This window comes from Heptranchias perlo, unplaced genomic scaffold, assembly GCF_035084215.1.
Source record: "Heptranchias perlo isolate sHepPer1 unplaced genomic scaffold, sHepPer1.hap1 HAP1_SCAFFOLD_910, whole genome shotgun sequence".
NCBI classification, from domain to species: Eukaryota; Metazoa; Chordata; class Chondrichthyes; order Hexanchiformes; family Hexanchidae; genus Heptranchias; species Heptranchias perlo.
This window is the reverse complement of record NW_027139951.1, coordinates 55,049-75,300: the sequence shown is the minus strand read 5'-3', so window position 1 is coordinate 75,300 and position 20,252 is coordinate 55,049. Positions and strand designations below refer to the sequence as shown.

General features: G+C 53.9%; 1 protein-coding gene across 1 annotated transcript in view; it reads right to left on the bottom strand.

The window, feature by feature from the left end:
• Positions 1–1,952: 1,952 nt before the first annotated feature.
• LOC137319862 (phosphoribosylformylglycinamidine synthase-like) overlaps positions 1,953–20,252 on the bottom strand; it is a gene marked incomplete at its 5' end in the record, with an annotated part of 70,887 nt that continues 52,587 nt past the window's right edge. Inside the window, 5 exons of the mRNA XM_067981774.1 lie at positions 1,953–2,203; positions 2,582–2,665; positions 5,382–5,562; positions 9,850–10,080; positions 14,196–14,327. Of these exons, the coding sequence (XP_067837875.1) occupies positions 1,968–2,203; positions 2,582–2,665; positions 5,382–5,562; positions 9,850–10,080; positions 14,196–14,327 (864 nt within the window). The remainder of the gene's footprint in view (positions 2,204–2,581; positions 2,666–5,381; positions 5,563–9,849; positions 10,081–14,195; positions 14,328–20,252) is intronic.

Below are 20,252 nucleotides of genomic sequence, written 5' to 3'. Positions count from 1 at the left end.
TCCCACAAGAAAAAGGGAGGGGCTGCCAAATCTAGAGCCCCCTGGGATGACAAGAAGCATTCAGGGTAAAATAAGGCAGAAAAGGGAAGCTTATGTCAGACACCGAGAGCTCAATACTGCAGAAAACCCAGAGGATAGAAAGTGCAGGGGTGAAATTAAACAGGAAATTAGGAAAGCAAAGAGAGGGCATGAAAAATACTGACAAATAAAATCAAGGAAAACCCAAAAGTGTTTTATAAATACATAAAGAGCAAGAGGATAACTGAGGAAAGAGTAGGGCCTATTAGAGACCAATAAGGTAACCTGTGTGTGGAGGCAGAAGATGTGGGGATGGTTCTTAATGAATACTTTGTGTCTGTCTTCACAAAGGAGAGGGACGATGCAGAGATTGAAGTTAAGGAGGAGGAGTGTGAAATATTGGATGGGGTAAACATAGTGAGAGAGGAAATATTAAGGGATTTAGCATCTTTGAAAGTGGATAAATCACCAGTCTCGGATGAAATGTATCCCAGGCTGCGAAGAGAAGCCAGGGAGAAATAGCGGAGGCTCTGACCATCATTTTCCAATCCTCCATGGCAACAGGCATAGTGCCGGAGGATTGCTAACATTGTACCATTGTTTAAAAAGGGAGAAAGAGATAGACCGAGTAATTATAGGCCAGTCAGTCTAACCTCGGTGGTGGGCAAATTATTGGAATCAATTCCAAGGGACAGCATAAATAGTAACTTAGAAAGGCACGGAGTAATCAAGGACAGTCAGCATGGATTTGTTGAGGGAAGGTCGTGTCTGACGAACTTGATTGAATTTTTTGGGACAGTAACAAGGAGGATCGATGAGGGTAGCACAATTGATGTAGTCTACATGGATTTTAGCAAGGCTTTTGACAAGGTCCCACATGGCAGACTGGTCAAAAAAGTAAAAGCCCATGGGATCCAAGGGAATGTGGCAAATTGGATCCAAAATTGGCTCAGTGGCAGGAAGCAAAGGGTAATGGTCGACGGGTGTTTTTGTGACTGGAAGGCTGTTTCCAGTGGGGTCCCTTGCTTTCTGAGGTAAATATTGATGATTTAGATTTGAATGTAGGGGGCTTGATCAAGAGGTTTGCAGATGATACAAAAATTGGCCGTGTGGTTGATAGTGAGGAGGAAAGCTGTAGACTGCAGGAAGATATTAATGGACTGGTCAGATGGGCAGAAAAGTGGCAAATGGAATCTGGAGAAGTGTGAGGTAATGTATTTAGGGAGAGCAAATAAGGCAAATGGGAGGATATTGAGAGGTGTAGAGGAAGTGAGGAACCTTGGAGAGCATGTCCACAGATCCCTGAAGGTAGCAGGACAGGTAGATAAGGTGGTTAAGAAGGCATACGGGATACTATCCTTTATTAGCCGAGCCATAGAATATAAGAGCAGGGAGGTTATGCTGGAACTATATAAAACACTAGTTAGGCCACAGCTTGAGTACTGCGTACAGTTCTGGTCACCACATTATAGGAAAGATGTGATTGCACTAGAGAGAGTACAGAGGAGATTTGTGAGGAGTTTGCCAGGAATGGAGAATTTTAGCTATGAGGAAAGATTGGATAGGCTGGGGTTGTTTTCATTGGAACAGGGGAGGCTGAGGGGAGATTTAATTGAGGTGTAGAAAATTATGAGGGGCCTGGATTGAGTGGATAGGGAGGACCTATTTCCCTTTGCAGAGGGACCAGTGACCAAGGGGCATAGATTTAAAGTAATTGGTAGAAGGATTAGAGGGTGGTGGGGGTCTGGAACTGACTCCGAGAGGGTGGGAGAGGCAGAAACCCTCAACTCATTTAAAAAGTACCTGGATGTGCACCTGAAGTGCTGGAACCTACAGGGCTACGGACCAAGAGCCGGAAAGTGGGATTAGGCTGGATAGGTCTTTTTCGGCCGGCACGGACACGATGGACTGAATGGCCTCCTTCTGTGCTGCAAATTCCTGTGAGGATTCTATGATGAACAGCGGAGAGGGAGAGTGTGCTGGAAACACTGGAGAAGGTGGGAGACACACTGTGGGCTCCAGGACTCACCCGCCAGGAGTTGCTGGGTGACGGTGAAACAGGAGACCAGGTTGTGCGGACGGTCCAAGTCAGGGCAATCATTCCCGATCTGTGAGTAACACTGAGCCAAGGCACCTCCTCCCAGTCGGTACTGACCAGGAGTGATCGGTACATACAGGAGCAGCCCTGAAACAAGGAAAGAGAGAGTGAGAGAGAGAGAGAGAGAGAGAGAGTGTGAGTCAGCCCTGAAACAAGGAGAGAGTGGGTCAGCCCAGTACCCGGACCCCGAGACTCGGACCCGCACCCCCACGGGCCCGCGCTGCCCCCCGGCCCTCCCCCCAGGCCCGCGCTGCCCCCGCCCCCCCCCCCCCGGACCCGCGCCGCCCCCCGGCGCCCCCCCCCGGGCCCGCGACGCCCCCCAGCACCCCCCCGGGCCCGCGCTGCCCCCCACCCCTTCCCCCAGGCCCGCGCTGCCCCCCACCCCTTCCCCCAGGCCTGCGCTGCCCCCCACCCCTTCCCCCAGGCCTGCGCTGCCCCCCACCCTATCAGTGATTGATACTGTACCTTGTCCATGGGGATTTTTCAGGTCTGGGGTTACAGTGTCGGTGATGTTAGGACACACGGCGTAAACAGAGACCACAAGGGAACCTGCGAATCAGGAGAGAAATCATCGTCATTCAGGAGAACGGAAAGAACGACAGCTCCCTGGGTGACTAAAGAGAGCGAAGATTAAAAGGAGGCTTCTGACTAATGTCAGGTTCATAATACAGCAGAGAACAGGCTGAATACAGACAGTACAGAGGAGATTTAAACAAGGGAAGAGGGGCAATGAGAGAGTATGGGAATAGATTAGCAGCTAACATCAAAGGGGAACCCAAAAGTCTTTCATAAAGATATAAATAGTAAAAGGGCAGTGAAAGGAAGGGTGGGGCCGATTCAGAGGCAGAGGGCATGGCTGAGGCACTAAATGAACACTTGGCATCTGTCTTCACTGGAGAAGAGGATGCTGCACTTGTATCAGTAAAGGAGGAGGTGGTCGTGATATTGGAGAGGATTAAAATAGATAAAGAGGAGGTGATTAAAAGATTGGCAGTGCTCAAAGTCGAAACGTCCCCGGGCACGATGGGATGTGTCCCAGGTTACTGAGGGAAGTGAGGGTGGAAATTACAGAGGGTCTGGCCACAGTCTTCCAAACATCTGCAGATATGGGGACGGTACCGCAGGACTGGGGGATTGCAAATGTTTACACCCCTGTTCAAAAAAGGGGAGAGGGGTAAAGCTGGCACTCACAGGCCAGTCAGTCCAACGTCGGTGATGGGGAAACTTTCAGAGACAATAATCTGGGACAGAATTAATTGGCACTTGGAAAGGTCTGGGCTAATGAATGAAAGTCAGCACGGATTTGTTAAAGGGAAATTGTGTTTGACTAACTCGATCAAGTTCCTCGATGGGTTAACGGATAGGGTCGATGAGGGGAGTGAGGTTGATGTTGTGGATATGGACTTTCAAAGGACATTTGATAAAGTGCCACATAATAGATTTGTTCCAAAAATGTGATTAGAGGGACAGTGACAGTGTGTCTCTGAAATTAGCTTGGGGACAGGAAGCAGAGAGTCGTGGTGAACGGTTGTTTTTCAGACTGGAGGGAAGTATACAGTGGTGTTCCCCAGGGGTCAGTATTAGGACCACTACTCTCTTTCATATATATTAATGACCTGGACTTGGGTATAGAGGGTATAATTTCAAAGTTTGTAGAGGACACGAAACTCGGAAATGTAGTAAACGATGAGGAGGATAGTGACAGACTGGTGAAATGGGCAGACACATGACAGATGGAATTTAACACAGAGAAGTGTGAAGTGATACATTTTGGTCGGAAGAATGAGGAGAGGCAAAATAAATAAAATGGTTCAATTTTAAAGGGGGTGCAGGAACAGAGAGACCTGGGGTTGTGTGTACAGAAATCTTTGGAAGTGGCAGGACAGGTTGAGAAGGCTGTTAAAAAGTATACGGGATCCTGGGCTTTATTAATAGAGGGATCGAGTACAAAAACAAGGAAGTTATGCTAAACCTTTATAAAACACAGGTTCATAGCTCCTTGAAAGTGGAGTCACAGGTGGATAGGGTGGTGAAGAAGGCATTCAGCATGCTTGGTTTCATTGGTCAGAACATTGAATACAGGAGTTGGGATGTCTTGTTGAAGTTGTACAAGACATTAGTAAGGCCACACTTGGAATACTGTGTACAGTTCTGGTCACCCTATTATAGAAAGGATATTATTAAACTAGAAAGAGTGCAGAAAAGATTTACTAGGATGCTACCGGGACTTGATGGTTTGACTTAAAGGGAAAGGTTAGACAGACTGGGACTTTTTTTCCCTGGAGAGTAGGAGGTTAAGGGGTGATCTTATGGAAGTCTATAAAATAATGAGGGGCATAGATAAGGTAGATAGTCAAAATCTTTTCCCAAAGGTAGGGGAGTCTATAACGAGGGGACATAGATTTAAGGTGAGAGGGGAGAGATACAAAAGGGTCCAGAGGGGCAATTTTTTCACTCAAAGGGTGGTGAGTGTCTGGAACGAGCTGCCAGAGGCAGTAGTGGAGGCGGGTACAATTTTGTCTTTTAAAAAGCATTTGGACAGTTACATGGGTAAGATGGGTATAGAGGATATGGGCCAAGTGCAGGCAATTGGGACGAGCTTAGTGGTATAAACTGGGCGACATGGACATGTTGGGCCGAAGGGCCTGTTTCCATGTTGTAACTTCTATGATTCTATGATAACACTGGTTAGGCCTCAGCTGGAGAATTCTGGGCATCACACCTTAGGAAAGATGTGAAGGTCTTCGAGATGGTGCAGAAGAGATTTACTGGAATGGTACCAGGGATGAGAGACTTTAGTTACGTGGATAGACTGGAGAAGCTGGGGTTGTTCTCCTTGGAACAGAGAAGGTTAAGGGGAGATTTGATCGAGGTGTTTAAGATCATGAAGGGTCTAGACAGAGTAGATAGAGAGAAACTGTTCCCATTGGCAGAAGGGTCAAGAACCAGAGGACACAGATTTAAGGTGATTGGTAAAGGAACCAAAGGTGACATGAGGAAAATCTTTTTTACACAGTGAGTGGTTAGGATCTGGAATGCACTGCCTGAGGGGGTGGTGGAGGCAGATTCAATCTTGGCCTACGAAAGGGAACTGGATAAATACTTGAAAGGAAAAAATTTGGAGGGCTACGGGGATAGGGCGAGGCAGTGGGACTAGCTGGATTGCTCTTGCATAGAGCCAGCACTGGTTCGATGGGACGAATGGCCTCCTCCTGTGCTGTACAATACTATGATTCTATGACAGGGCCCGGGTGACTCTCCTTACCTGGTGCCTTCACTGTCTCCCCTCCCACTCGAGCCGCCATACTCAGAGAATCCTTCCCACCATCCACTGCAACTCCCAGCTCGGCCATCACACGGCACATGGCCACACAGGCATCGTACAAGGCGGCCCCCTCACCCGGCAGCTTGGCAGGCCACATCCAGTTACCGCTACACTTCACATCCTGGAACAGAGAGTACAGGTCACCTCACACCGAGGGACACTACAGTCAGGGTCAGGACAGGTCACCTCACACCGAGGGACACTACAGTCAGGGTCAGGACAGGTCACCTCACACCGAGGGAAAGGGCAGTCAGGGTCAGGACAGGTCACACCGAGGGACACTACAGTCAGGGTCAGGACAGGTCACCTCACACCGAGGGAAAGGGCAGTCAGGGTCAGGACAGGTCACACCGAGGGACACTACAGTCAGTGTCAGGACAGGTCACCTCACACCGAGGGAAAGGGCAGTCAGAGTCAGGACAGGTCACCTCACACCGAGGGAAAGGGCAGTCAGAGTCGGGACAGGTCACACCGAGGGAAAGGGCAGTCAGGGTCAGGACAGGTCACCTCACACCGAGGGAAAGGGCAGTCAGGGCCAGGACAGGTCACCTCACACCGAGGGACACTACAGTCAGGGTCAGGACAGGTCACACCGAGGGACACTACAGTCAGGGTCAGGACAGGTCACCTCACACCGAGGGAAAGGGCAGTCAGGGCCAGGACAGGTCACCTCACACCGAGGGACACTACAGTCAGGGTCAGGACAGGTCACACCGAGGGACACTACAGTCAGGGTCAGGACAGGTCACCTCACACCGAGGGAAAGGGCAGTCAGGGTCAGGACAGGTCACACCGAGGGACACTACAGTCAGGGTCAGGACAGGTCACCTCACACCGAGGGAAAGGGCAGTCAGGGTCAGGACAGCTCACCTCACACCGAGGGACACTACAGTCAGGGTCAGGACAGGTCACCTCACACCGAGGGAAAGGACAGTCAGGGTCAGGACAGGTCACCTCACACCGAGGGATACTACATTCAGGGTCAGGACAGGTCACACCGAGGGAAAGGACAGTCAGGGTCAGGACAGGTCACCTCACACCGAGGGACACTACAGTCAGGGTCAGGACAGGTCACCTCACACCGAGGGAAACGGCAGTCAGGGTCAGGACAGGTCACACCGAGGGACACTACAGTCAGGGTCAGGACAGGTCACACCGAGGGAAAGGGCAGTCAGGGTCAGGACAGGTCACCTCACACCGAGGGAAAGGGCAGTCAGGGTCAGGACAGGTCACCTCACACCGAGGGAAAGGGCAGTCAGGGTCAGGACAGGTCACCTCACACCGAGGGAAAGGGCAGTCAGGGTCAGGACAGGTCACAGCGAGCGAGGGACACGACTTCAGGTCAGGACAGGTCACAGCGATCGAGGGACACGACGTCAGGTCAGGACAGGTCACAGCGAGCGAGGGACACTACGTCAGGTCAGGGCAGGTCACAGCGAGCGAGGGACACGACGTCAGGTCAGGACAGGTCACAGCGAGCGAGGGACACTACGTCAGGTCAGGACAGGTCACAGCGAGCGAGGGACACTACGTCAGGTCAGGACAGGTCACAGCGAGCGAGGGACACTACGTCAGGTCAGGACAGGTCACAGCGAGCGAGGGACACTACGTCAGGTCAGGACAGGTCACAGCGAGCGAGGGACACTACGTCAGGTCAGGACAGGTCACAGCGAGCGAGGGACACTACGTTAGGTCAGGGCAGGTCACAGCGAGCGAGGGACACGACGTCAGGTCAGGACAGGTCACAGCGAGCGAGGGACACGACGTCAGGTCAGGACAGGTCACAGCGAGCGAGGGACACTACGTCAGGTCAGGACAGGTCACAGCGAGAGAGGGACACGACGTCAGGTCAGGACAGGTCACAGCGAGCGAGGGACAAGACGTCAGGTCAGGACAGGTCACAGCGAGAGAGGGACACGACGTCAGGTCAGGACAGGTCACAGCGAGCGAGGGACACTACGTCAGGTCAGGACAGGTCACAGCGAGCGAGGGACACTACGTCAGGTCAGGACAGGTCACAGCGAGCGAGGGACGCTACGTCAGGTCAGGACAGGTCACAGCGAGCGAGGGACGCTACGTCAGGTCAGGACAGGTCACAGCGAGCGAGGGACACGACGTTAGGTCAGGAGAGGTCCGAGCGAGGGACACGACGTCAGGTCAGGACAGGTCACAGCGAGAGAGGGACACGACGTCAGGTCAGGAGAGGTCCGAGCGAGGGACACGACGTCAGGTCAGGAGAGGTCCGAGCGAGGGACACGACGTCAGGTCAGGAGAGGTCCGAGCGAGGGACACGACGTCAGGTCAGGAGAGGTCCGAGCGAGGGACACTACGTTAGGTCAGGACAGGTCACAGCGAGCGAGGGACACAACGTCAAGTCAGGACAGGTCACAGCAAGCGAGGGACACGACGTCAGGTCAGGACAGGTCACAGCAAGCGAGGGACACGACGTCAGGTCAGGACAGGTCACAGCGAGAGAGGGACACGACATCAGGTCAGGACAGGTCACAGCGAGCGAGGGACACGACGTCAAGTCAGGACAGGTCACAGCGAGGGAGGGACACGACGTCAGGTCAGGACAGGTCACAGCGAGAGAGGGACACGACGTCAGGTCAGGACAGGTCACAGCGAGCGAGGGACACTACGTCAGGTCAGGACAGGTCACAGCGAGCGAGGGACACGACGTCAAGTCAGGACAGGTCACAGCGAGGGAGGGACACGACGTCAGGTCAGGACAGGTCACAGCGAGCGAGGGACACGACGTCAGGTCAGGACAGGTCACAGCGAGCGAGGGACACGACGTCAGGTCAGGACAGGTCACAGCGAGCGAGGGACACGACGTCAGGTCAGGACAGGTCACAGCGAGCGAGGGACACGACGTCAGGTCAGGACAGGTCACAGCGAGCGAGGGACACGACGTCAGGTCAGGACAGGTCACAGCGAGCGAGGGACACGACGTCAGGTCAGGACAGGTCACAGCGAGAGAGGGACACGACGTCAGGTCAGGACAGGTCACAGCGAGCGAGGGACACGACGTCAGGTCAGGACAGGTCACAGCGAGCGGGGGACACTACGTCAGGTCAGGACAGGTCACAGCGAGCGAGGGACACTACGTCAGGTCAGGACAGGTCACAGCGAGGGAGGGACACGACGTCAGGTCAGGACAGGTCACAGCGAGCGAGGGACACGACGTCAGGTCAGGACAGGTCACAGCGAGCGAGGGACACGACGTCAGGTCAGGACAGGTCACAGCGAGCGAGGGACACGACGTCAGGTCAGGACAGGTCACAGCGAGCGAGGGACACGACGTCAGGTCAGGACAGGTCACAGCGAGGGAGGGACACGACGTCAGGTCAGGACAGGTCACAGCGAGCGAGGGACACGACGTCAGGTCAGGACAGGTCACAGCGAGCGAGGGACACTACGTTAGGTCAGGGCAGGTCACAGCGAGCGAGGGACACGACGTCAGGTCAGGACAGGTCACAGCGAGCGAGGGACACTACGTCAGGTCAGGACAGGTCACAGCGAGAGAGGGACACGACGTCAGGTCAGGACAGGTCACAGCGAGCGAGGGACACGACGTCAGGTCAGGACAGGTCACAGCGAGAGAGGGACACGACGTCAGGTCAGGACAGGTCACAGCGAGCGAGGGACACTACGTCAGGTCAGGACAGGTCACAGCGAGCGAGGGACACTACGTCAGGTCAGGACAGGTCACAGCGAGCGAGGGACACTACGTCAGGTCAGGACAGGTCACAGCGAGCGAGGGACGCTACGTTAGGTCAGGGCAGGTCACAGCGAGCGAGGGACACGACGTCAGGTCAGGACAGGTCACAGCGAGCGAGGGACACTACGTCAGGTCAGGACAGGTCACAGCGAGCGAGGGACACGACGTCAGGTCAGGAGAGGTCCGAGCGAGGGACACGACGTCAGGTCAGGACAGGTCACAGCGAGCGAGGGACACGACGTCAGGTCAGGACAGGTCACAGCGAGAGAGGGACACGACGTCAGGTCAGGAGAGGTCCGAGCGAGGGACACGACGTCAGGTCAGGACAGGTCACAGCGAGCGAGGGACACGACGTCAGGTCAGGACAGGTCACAGCGAGCGAGGGACGCTACGTTAGGTCAGGGCAGGTCACAGCGAGCGAGGGACACGACGTCAGGTCAGGACAGGTCACAGCGAGCGAGGGACACGACGTCAGGTCAGGACAGGTCACAGCGAGCGAGGGACACTACGTCAGGTCAGGACAGGTCACAGCGAGCGAGGGACACGACGTCAGGTCAGGAGAGGTCCGAGCGAGGGACACGACGTCACGTCAGGACAGGTCACAGCGAGCGAGGGACACGACGTCAGGTCAGGACAGGTCACAGCGAGGGAGGCTCCAATGACGGGACTGGTTTAAACTCTTACCTTGAGCTCGGTCACGCGAGCGAACATCAGATTGGTTAGAGCTTCTCCGACAGCCATCCGAGCTCCGGCCGCAGGGTCAATCAGACCTTTGATTGGCTGCTCCCCAATTGCTGTCGCTGCTCCGACTGTGTCGAAATACGAGAGTGCAACGACGGCCGCGTCAGCTAATGGAGTGTGGAGTGGGCCCACACACTGCTGCTGTGCTACCAGGCCCGTCACCGAGCGATCGACCTGAGGGAAGGAGAGAGAGCGACCGTCAGTGACCCACACACTGCTGCTGTGCTACCAGGCCCGTCACCGAGCGATCGACCTGGGGGAGGAGAGAGGGCGACCGTCAGTGACCCACACACTGCTGCTGTGCTACCAGGCCCGTCACCGAGCGATCGACCTGGGGGAGGAGAGAGGGCGACCGTCAGTGACCCACACACTGCTGCTGTGTTACCAGGCCCGTCACCGAGCGATCGACCTGGGGGAGGAGAGAGGGCGACCGTCAGTGACCCACACACTGCTGCTGTGCTACCAGGCCCGTCACCGAGCGATCGACCTGGGGGAGGAGAGAGGGCGACCGTCAGTGACCCACACACTGCTGCTGTGTAACCAGGCCCGTCACCGAGCGATCGACCTGAGGGAGGAGAGAGAGCGACCGTCAGTGACCCACACACTGCTGCTGTGCTACCAGGCCCGTCACCGAGCGATCGACCTGAGGGAGGAGAGAGGGCGACCGTCAGTGACCCACACACTGCTGCTGTGCTACCAGGCCCGTCACCGAGCGATCGACCTGAGGGAGGAGAGAGAGCGACCGTCAGTGACCCACACACTGCTGCTGTGCTACCAGGCCCGTCACCGAGCGATCGACCTGAGGGAGGAGAGAGAGCGACCGTCAGTGACCCACACACTGCTGCTGTGTAACCAGGCCCGTCACCGAGCGATCGACCTGGGGAGGAGAGAGAGCGACCGTCAGTGACCCACACACTGCTGCTGTGTAACCAGGCCCGTCACCGAGCGATCGACCTGGGGGAGGAGAGAGAGCGACCGTGAGTGACCCACACACTGCTGCTGTGTAACCAGGCCCGTCACCGAGCGATCGACCTGAGGGAGGAGAGAGGGCGACCGTCAGTGACCCACACACTGCTGCTGTGTAACCAGGCCCATCACTGACCGGTCAACCTGGGGGAGGAGAGAGGGCGACCGTCAGTGACCCACACACTGCTGCTGTGTAACCAGGCCCGTCACTGACCGGTCAACCTGAGGGAGGAGAGAGAGCGACTGTCAGTGACCCACACACAGCTGCTGTGTAACCAGGCCCGTCACTGACCGGTCAACCTGGGGGAGGAGAGAGGGCGACCGTCAGTGACCCACACACTGCTGCTGTGTAACCAGGCCCGTCACTGACCGGTCAACCTGGGGGAGGAGAGAGGGCGACCGTCAGTGACCCACACACTGCTGCTGTGTAACCAGGCCCGTCACCGAGCGATCGACCTGAGGGAGGAGAGAGGGCGACCGTCAGTGACCCACACACTGCTGCTGTGTAACCAGGCCCGTCACCGAGCGATCGACCTGAGGGAGGAGAGAGGGCGACCGTCAGTGACCCACACACTGCTGCTGTGTAACCAGGCCCGTCACCGAGCGATCGACCTGAGGGAGGAGAGAGAGCGACCGTCAGTGACCCACACACTGCTGCTGTGTAACCAGGCCCGTCACTGACCGGTCAACCTGAGGGAGGAGAGAGAGCGACCGTCAGTGACCCACACACTGCTGCTGTGCTACCAGGCCCGTCACCGAGCGATCGACCTGAGGGAGGAGAGAGGGCGACCGTCAGTGACCGACCCCCTTATTGGTCAGGAATCTCTCTCTGACCTCACCCCACTCACCTTATTGGTCAGGTATCTCTCTCTGACCCGACCCCACTCACCTTATTGGTCAGGTATCTCTCTCTGACCCGACTCCACTCACCTTATTGGTCAGGTATCTCTCTCTGACCCGACCCCACTCACCTTATTGGTCAGGTATCTCTCTCTGACCCGACCCCACTCACCTGATTGGTCAGGAATCTCTCTCTGACCTCACCCCACTCACCTTATTGGTCAGGTATCTCTCTCTGACCCGACCCCACTCACCTTATTGGTCAGGTATCTCTCTCTGACCCGACCCCACTCACCTGATTGGTCAGGAATCTCTCTCTGACCTCACCCCACTCACCTTATTGGTCAGGTATCTCTCTCTGACCCGACCCCACTCACCTTATTGGTCAGGAATCTCTCTCTGACCTCACCCCACTCACCTTATTGGTCAGGTATCTCTCTCTGACCCGACCCCACTCACCTTATTGGTCAGGTATCTCTCTCTGACCCGACTCCACTCACCTTATTGGTCAGGTATCTCTCTCTGACCCGACCCCACTCACCTTATTGGTCAGGTATCTCTCTCTGACCCGACCCCACTCACCTGATTGGTCAGGAATCTCTCTCTGACCTCACCCCACTCACCTTATTGGTCAGGTATCTCTCTCTGACCCGACCCCACTCACCTTATTGGTCAGGTATCTCTCTCTGACCCGACCCCACTCACCTTATTGGTCAGGTATCTCTCTCTGACCCGACCCCACTCACCTGATTGGTCAGGAATCTCTCTCTGACCCGACCCCTCACCTTATTGGTCAGGAATCTCTCTCTGACCCGACCCCTCACCTTATTGGTCAGGTATCTCTCTCTGGCCCGACCCCTCACCTTATTGGTCAGGTATCTCTCTCTGGCCCGACCCCTCACCTTATTGGTCAGGTATCTCTCTCTGACCTCACCCCACTCACCTTATTGGTCAGGTATCTCTCTCTGACCCGACCCTCTCACCTTATTGGTCAGGTATCTCTCTCTGACCCGACCCCTCACCTTATTGGTCAGGCATCTCTCTCTGACCCGACCCCACTCACCTTATTGGTCAGGTATCTCTCTCTGACCCGACCCTCTCACCTTATTGGTCAGGTATCTCTCTCTGACCCGACCCCTCTCCCGATTGGTCAGGTATCTCTATCTTCCCCGTCTCCACTCACCTTATTGGTCAGGTATCTCTCTCTGACCCGACCCTCTCACCTTATTGGTCAGGTATCTCTCTCTGACCCGACCCCTCTCCCGATTGGTCAGGTATCTCTCTCTGACCCGACCACTCACCTTATTGGTCAGGAATCTCTCTCTGACCCGACCCACTCACCTTATTGGTCAGGTATCTCTCTCTGACCCGACCCTCTCACCCACCCGTCCCCACTCACCTTATTGGTCAGGAATCTCTCTCTGACCCGACCCACTCACCTTATTGGTCAGGTATCTCTCTCTGACCCGACCACTCACCTTATTGGTCAGGAATCTCTCTCTGACCCGACCCACTCACCTTATTGGTCAGGTATCTCTCTCTGACCCGACCCTCTCACCCACCCGTCCCCTCTCACCTTATTGGTCAGGTATCTCTCTCTGACCCGACCCTCTCACCTTATTGGTCAGGTATCTCTCTCTGACCCGACCCCTCTCCCGATTGGTCAGGTATCTCTATCTTCCCCGTCTCCACTCACCTTATTGGTCAGGTATCTCTCTCTGACCCGACTCCACTCACCTTATTGGTCAGGAATCTCTCTCTGACCCGACTCCACTCACCTTATTGGTCAGGTATCTCTCTCTGACCCGACCCCACTCACCTTATTGGTCAGGTATCTCTCTCTGACCCGACTCCACTCACCTTATTGGTCAGGTATCTCTCTCTGACCCGACCCCTCACCTTATTGGTCAGGGATCTCTCTCTGACCCGACCCCTCTCCCGATTGGTCAGGTATCTCTATCTTCCCCGTCTCCACTCACCTTATTGGTCAGGGATCTCTCTCTGACCCGACTCCACTCACCTTATTGGTCAGGAATCTCTCTCTGACCCGACCCACTCACCTTATTGGTCAGGTATCTCTCTCTGACCCGACCCCTCTCCCGATTGGTCAGGTATCTCTATCTTCCCCGTCTCCACTCACCTTATTGGTCAGGGATCTCTCTCTGACCCGACTCCACTCACCTTATTGGTCAGGTATCTCTCTCTGACCCGACTCCACTCACCTTATTGGTCAGGTATCTCTCTCTGACCCGACCCTCTCACCCTATTGGTCAGGTATCTCTCTCTGACCCGACCCCACTCACCTTATTGGTCAGGTATCTCTCTCTGACCCGACTCCACTCACCTTATTGGTCAGGTATCTCTCTCTGATCCGACCCCACTCACCTTATTGGTCAGGTATCTCTCTCTGACCCGACCCTCTCACCTTATTGGTCAGGTATCTCTCTCTGACCCGACCCTCTCACCCACCCGTCCCCACTCACCTTATTGGTCAGGTATCTCTTGCTTGCCACCGAGGGCAGCCTCAGCACACGGTTCAGAGCCTCTCTGACGGTCAGATTAGGAGGAAGGTTCAAAGTTTGAAGGTCAGGTTTCCTACGGTCCAATATGAACTCCTGAAAAAACACAGGTTCCAGAATTAAGGGAGAAGCAAGAAAAACTGTCAAACACTTAACACAGTGCAAAAGAATTACAGCGAGAGAGGGGGGACTAACAGTGTTAGTGAGATTCTCTCTCTCTCCATTCCCCAGTGAGAAACTCTCTCTCTCAATTCCCACCAGTGAGATACTCTCTCTCTCTCTCCCCATTCGCACCAGTGAGATACTCTCTCTCTCTCCATTCCCACCAGTGAGATACTCTCTCTCTCTCCCCATTCCCACCAGTGAGATACTCTCTCTCTCTCCCCATTCCCACACTCTCTCTCTCTCTCTCCCCATTCCCACCAGTGAGATACTCTCTCTCTCTCTCTCTCTCTCCCCATTCCCACCAGTGAGATACTCTCTCTCCCCATTCCCACCAGTGAGATACTCTCTCTCTCCATTCCCACCAGTGAGATACTCTCTCTCTCTCCCCATTCCCACACTCTCTCTCTCTCTCCCCCCATTCCCACCAGTGAGATACCCTCTCTCTCTCTCTCTCTCTCCATTCCCACCAGTGAGATACTCTCTCTCTCTCCCCATTCCCACCAGTGAGATACTCTCTCTCTCCATTCCCACCAGTGAGATACTCTCTCTCTCTCTCTCCCCATTCCCACCAGTGAGATACTCTCTCTCTCTCTCTCTCTCTCCATTCCCACCAGTGAGATACTCTCTCTCTCTCTCTCCCCATTCCCACCAGTGAGATACTCTCTCTCTCTCTCTCTCTCTCCCCATTCCCACCAGTGAGATACTCTCTCTTTCTCCATTCCCACCAGTGAGATACTCTCTCTCTCTCCATTCCCACCAGTGAGATACTCTCTCTCTCTCCATTCCCACCAGTGAGATACTCTCTCTCTCTCTCTCCATTCCCACCAGTGAGATACTCGCTCTCTCTCTCCATTCCCACCAGCGAGATACTCTCTCTCTCTCTCTCTCCATTCCCACCAGAGAGATACTCTCTCTCTCTCTCTCTCCATTCCCACCAGAGAGATACTCTCTCTCTCTCTCTCTCTCCATTCCCACCAGTGAGATACTCTCTCTCTCCCCATTCCCACCAGTGAGATACTCTCTCTCTCTCTCTCTCCCCATTCCCACCAGTGAGAAACTCTCTCTTTCTCCATTCCCACCAGTGAGATACTCTCTCTCTCTCTCTCCATTCCCACCAGTGAGATACTCTCTCTCTCTCCATTCCCACCAGTGAGATACTCTCTCTCTCTCCATTCCCACCAGTGAGATACTCTCTCTCTCTCCATTCCCACCAGTGAGATACTCTCTCTCTCTCTCTCTCTCCATTCCCACCAGTGAGATACTCTCTCTCCATTCCCACCAGTGAGATACTCTCTCTCCATTCCCACCAGTGAGATACTCTCTCTCCCCATTCCCACCAGTGAGATACTCTCTCCATTCCCACCAGTGAGATACTCTCTCTCTCCATTCCCACCAGTGAGATACTCTCTCTCTCTCCATTCCCACCAGTGAGATACTCTCTCTCTCTCTCTCTCTCCATTCCCACCAGTGAGATACTCTCTCTCTCTCTCTCTCTCTCTCTCCATTCCCACCAGTGAGGTACTCTCTCTCCATTCCCACCAGTGAGATACTCTCTCCCCATTCCCACCAGTGAGATACTCTCTCTCTCTCTCTCTCTCTCCATTCCCACCAGTGAGATACTCTCTCTCTCTCTCTCCCCATTCCCACCAGTGAGATACTCTCTCTCTCTCTCTCTCTCTCCCCATTCCCACCAGTGAGATACTCTCTCTTTCTCCATTCCCACCAGTGAGATACTCTCTCTCTCTCCATTCCCACCAGTGAGATACTCTCTCTCTCTCCATTCCCACCAGTGAGATACTCTCTCTCTCTCTCTCTCCATTCCCACCAGTGAGATACTCGCTCTCTCTCTCCATTCCCACCAGCGAGATACTCTCTCTCTCTCTCTCTCCATTCCCACCAGAGAGATACTCTCTCTCTCTCTCTCTCTCCATTCCCACCAGAGAGATACTCTCTCTCTCTCTCTCTCTCCATTCCCACCAGTGAGATACTCTCTCTCTCCCCATTCCCACCAGTGAGATACTCTCTCTCTCTCTCTCTCCCCATTCCCACCAGTGAGAAACTCTCTCTTTCTCCATTCCCACCAGTGAGATACTCTCTCTCTCTCTCTCCATTCCCACCAGTGAGATACTCTCTCTCTCTCCATTCCCACCAGTGAGATACTCTCTCTCTCTCCATTCCCACCAGTGAGACACTCTCTCTCTCTCTCTCTCTCCATTCCCACCAGTGAGATACTCTCTCTCCATTCCCACCAGTGAGATACTCTCTCTCCATTCCCACCAGTGAGATACTCTCTCTCCCCATTCCCACCAGTGAGATACTCTCTCCATTCCCACCAGTGAGATACTCTCTCTCTCCATTCCCACCAGTGAGATACTCTCTCTCTCTCCATTCCCACCAGTGAGATACTCTCTCTCTCTCTCTCTCTCCATTCCCACCAGTGAGATACTCTCTCTCTCTCTCTCTCTCCATTCCCACCAGTGAGGTACTCTCTCTCCATTCCCACCAGTGAGATACTCTCTCTCCATTCCCACCAGTGAGATACTCTCTCTCCATTCCCACCAGTGAGATACTCTCTCTCCATTCCCACCAGTGAGATACTCTCTCTCCATTCCCACCAGTGAGATACTCTCTCTCCATTCCCACCAGTGAGATACTCTCTCTCCATTCCCACCAGTGAGATACTCTCTCTCCATTCCCACCAGTGAGATACTCTCTCTCCATTCCCACCAGTGAGATACTCTCTCTCCATTCCCACCAGTGAGATACTCTCTCTCTCCATTCCCACCAGTGAGATACTCTCTCTCTCCATTCCCACCAGTGAGATACTCTCTCTCTCCATTCCCACCAGTGAGATACTCTCTCTCTCCATTCCCACCAGTGAGATACTCTCTCTCTCTCCATTCCCACCAGTGAGATACTCTCTCTCTCTCTCCATTCCCACCAGTGAGATACTCTCTCTCTCTCTCTCTCCATTCCCACCAGTGAGATACTCTCTCTCTCTCTCTCCATTCCCACCAGTGAGATACTCTCTCTCTCTCTCTCCATTCCCACCAGTGAGATACTCACTCTCTCTCTCTCCATTCCCACCAGTGAGATACTCACTCTCTGCATTCCCACCAGTGAGATACTCTCTCTCTCCATTCCCACCAGTGAGATACTCTCTCTCTCCATTCCCACCAGTGAGATACTCCCTCTCTCCATTCCCACCAGTGAGATACTCCCTCTCTCTCCATTCCCACCAGTGAGATACTCCCTCTCTCTCCATTCCCACCAGTGAGATACTCCCTCTCTCTCCATTCCCACCAGTGAGATACTCTCTCTCTCTCCATTCCCACCAGTGAGATACTCTCTCTCTCTCCATTCCCACCAGTGAGATACTCTCTCTCTCCATTCCCACCAGTGAGATACTCTCTCTCTCCATTCCCACCAGTGAGATACTCTCTCTCTCTCCATTCCCACCAGTGAGTTACTCGCTCTCTCTCTCCATTCCCACCAGTGAGATACTCTCTCTCCATTCCCACCAGTGAGATACTCTCTCTCTCTCTCCATTCCCACCAGTGAGATACTCTCTCTCTCTCTCTCTCCATTCCCACCAGTGAGATACTCTCTCTCTCTCCATTCCCACCAGTGAGATACTCTCTCTCTCTCCATTCCCACCAGTGAGATACTCTCTCTCTCTCCATTCCCACCAGTGAGATACTCTCTCTCTCCATTCCCACCAGTGAGATACTCTCTCTCTCCATTCCCACCAGTGACATACTCTCTCTCTCCATTCCCACCAGTGACATACTCTCTCTCACTCCATTCTCACCAATGAGATACTCTCTCTCTCTCCATTCCCACCAATGAGATACTCTCTCTCTCTCCATTCCCACCAGTGCGATACACTCTCTCTCTCCATTCCCACCAGTGAGATACTCTCTCTCTCCATTCCCACCAGTGAGATACTCTCTCTCTCCATTCCCACCAGTGAGATACTCTCTCTCTCTCCATTCCCACCAGTGAGATACTCTCTCTCTCTCTCCATTCCCACCAGTGAGACACTCTCTCTCTCTCACTCTCCATTCCCACCAGTGAGATACGCTCTCTCTCTCTCCATTCCCACCAGTGAGACACTCTCTCTCCATTCCCACCAGTGAGATACTCTCTCTCTCTCTCTCTCTCCATTCCCACCAGTGAGATACTCTCTCTCTCTCTCTCCATTCCCACCAGTGAGATACTCTCTCTCTATCTCTCTCCATTCGCACCAGTGAGATACTCTCCCTCTCTCCCCCCATTCCCACCAGTGAGATTCTCTCTCTCTCTCCCCATTCCCACCAGTGAGATACTCTCTCTCTCTCCCCATTCCCACCAGTGAGATACTCTCTCTCTCTCTCCCCATTCCCACCAGTGAGATACACTCTCTCTCTCTCTATTCCCACCAGTGAGATACTCTCTCACTCTCCATTCCCACCAGTGAGATACTCTCTCACTCTCCATTCCCACCAGTGAGATACTCTCTCACTCTCCATTCCCACCAGTGAGATACACTCTCACTCTCCATTCCCACCAGTGAGATACTCGCTCACTCTCCATTCCCACCAGTGAGATTCTCTCTCTCTCCATTCCCACCAGTGAGATACTCTCTCTCTCTCTCTCTCCATTCCCACCAGTGAGATACTCTCTCTCTCCATTCCCACCAGAGAGATACTCTCTCTCTCTCTCTCCATTCCCACCAGTGAGATACTCTCTCTCTCTCTCCCCATTCCCACCAGTGAGATACTCTCTCTCTCTCTCTCTCTCTCTCCATTCCCACCAGTGAGATAGTCTCTCTCTCTCTCTCTCTCTCTCTCTCCATTCCCACCAGTGAGATACTCTCTCACTCTCCATTCCCACCAGTGAGATACTCTCTCACTCTCCATTCCCACCAGTGAGATACTCTCTCACTCTCTCTCCCCCCATTCCCACCAGTGAGATAATCTCTCTCTCTCTCTCCATTCCCACCAGTGAGATAATCTCTCTCTCTCTCTCTCTCTCCATTCCCACCAGTGAGATACTCTGTCTCTCTCTCTCTCTCCATTCCCACCAGTGAGATACTCGCTCTCTCTCTCCATTCCCACCAGTGAGATACTCGCTCTCTCTCTCCATTCCCACCAGTGAGATACTCTCTCACTCTCCATTCCCACCAGTGAGATACTCACTCACTCTCCATTCCCACCAGTGAGATACTCTCTCACTCTCCATTCCCACCAGTGAGATACTCTCTCACTCTCCATTCCCACCAGTGAGATACTCTCTCACTCTCCATTCCCACCAGTGAGATACTCTCTCTCTCCATTCCCACCAGTGAGATACTCTCTCTCTCTCTCTCTCTCTCTCCAATCCCACCAGAGAGATACTCTCTCACTCTCCATTCCCACCAGTGAGATACTCTCTCACTCTCCATTCCCACCAGTGAGATACTCTCTCACTCTCCATTCCCACCAGTGAGATACTCTCTCACTCTCCATTCCCACCAGTGAGATACTCTCTCACTCTCCATTCCCACCAGTGAGATACTCTCTCACTCTCCATTCCCAACAGTGAGATACTCTCTCACTCTCCATTCCAACCAGTGAGATACTCTCTCACTCTCCATTCCCACCAGTGAGATACTCTCTCTCTCTCTCTCTCTCTCCATTCCCACCAGAGAGATACTCTCTCTCTCTCTCCATTCCCACCAGTGAGATACTCTCTCTCTCTCCATTCCCACCAGTGACATACTCTCTCTCTCTCCATTCCCACCAGTGACATACTCTCTCTCTCTCCATTCCCACCAGTGACATACTCTCTCTCTCTCCATTCCCACCAGTGACATACTCTCTCTCACTCCATTCC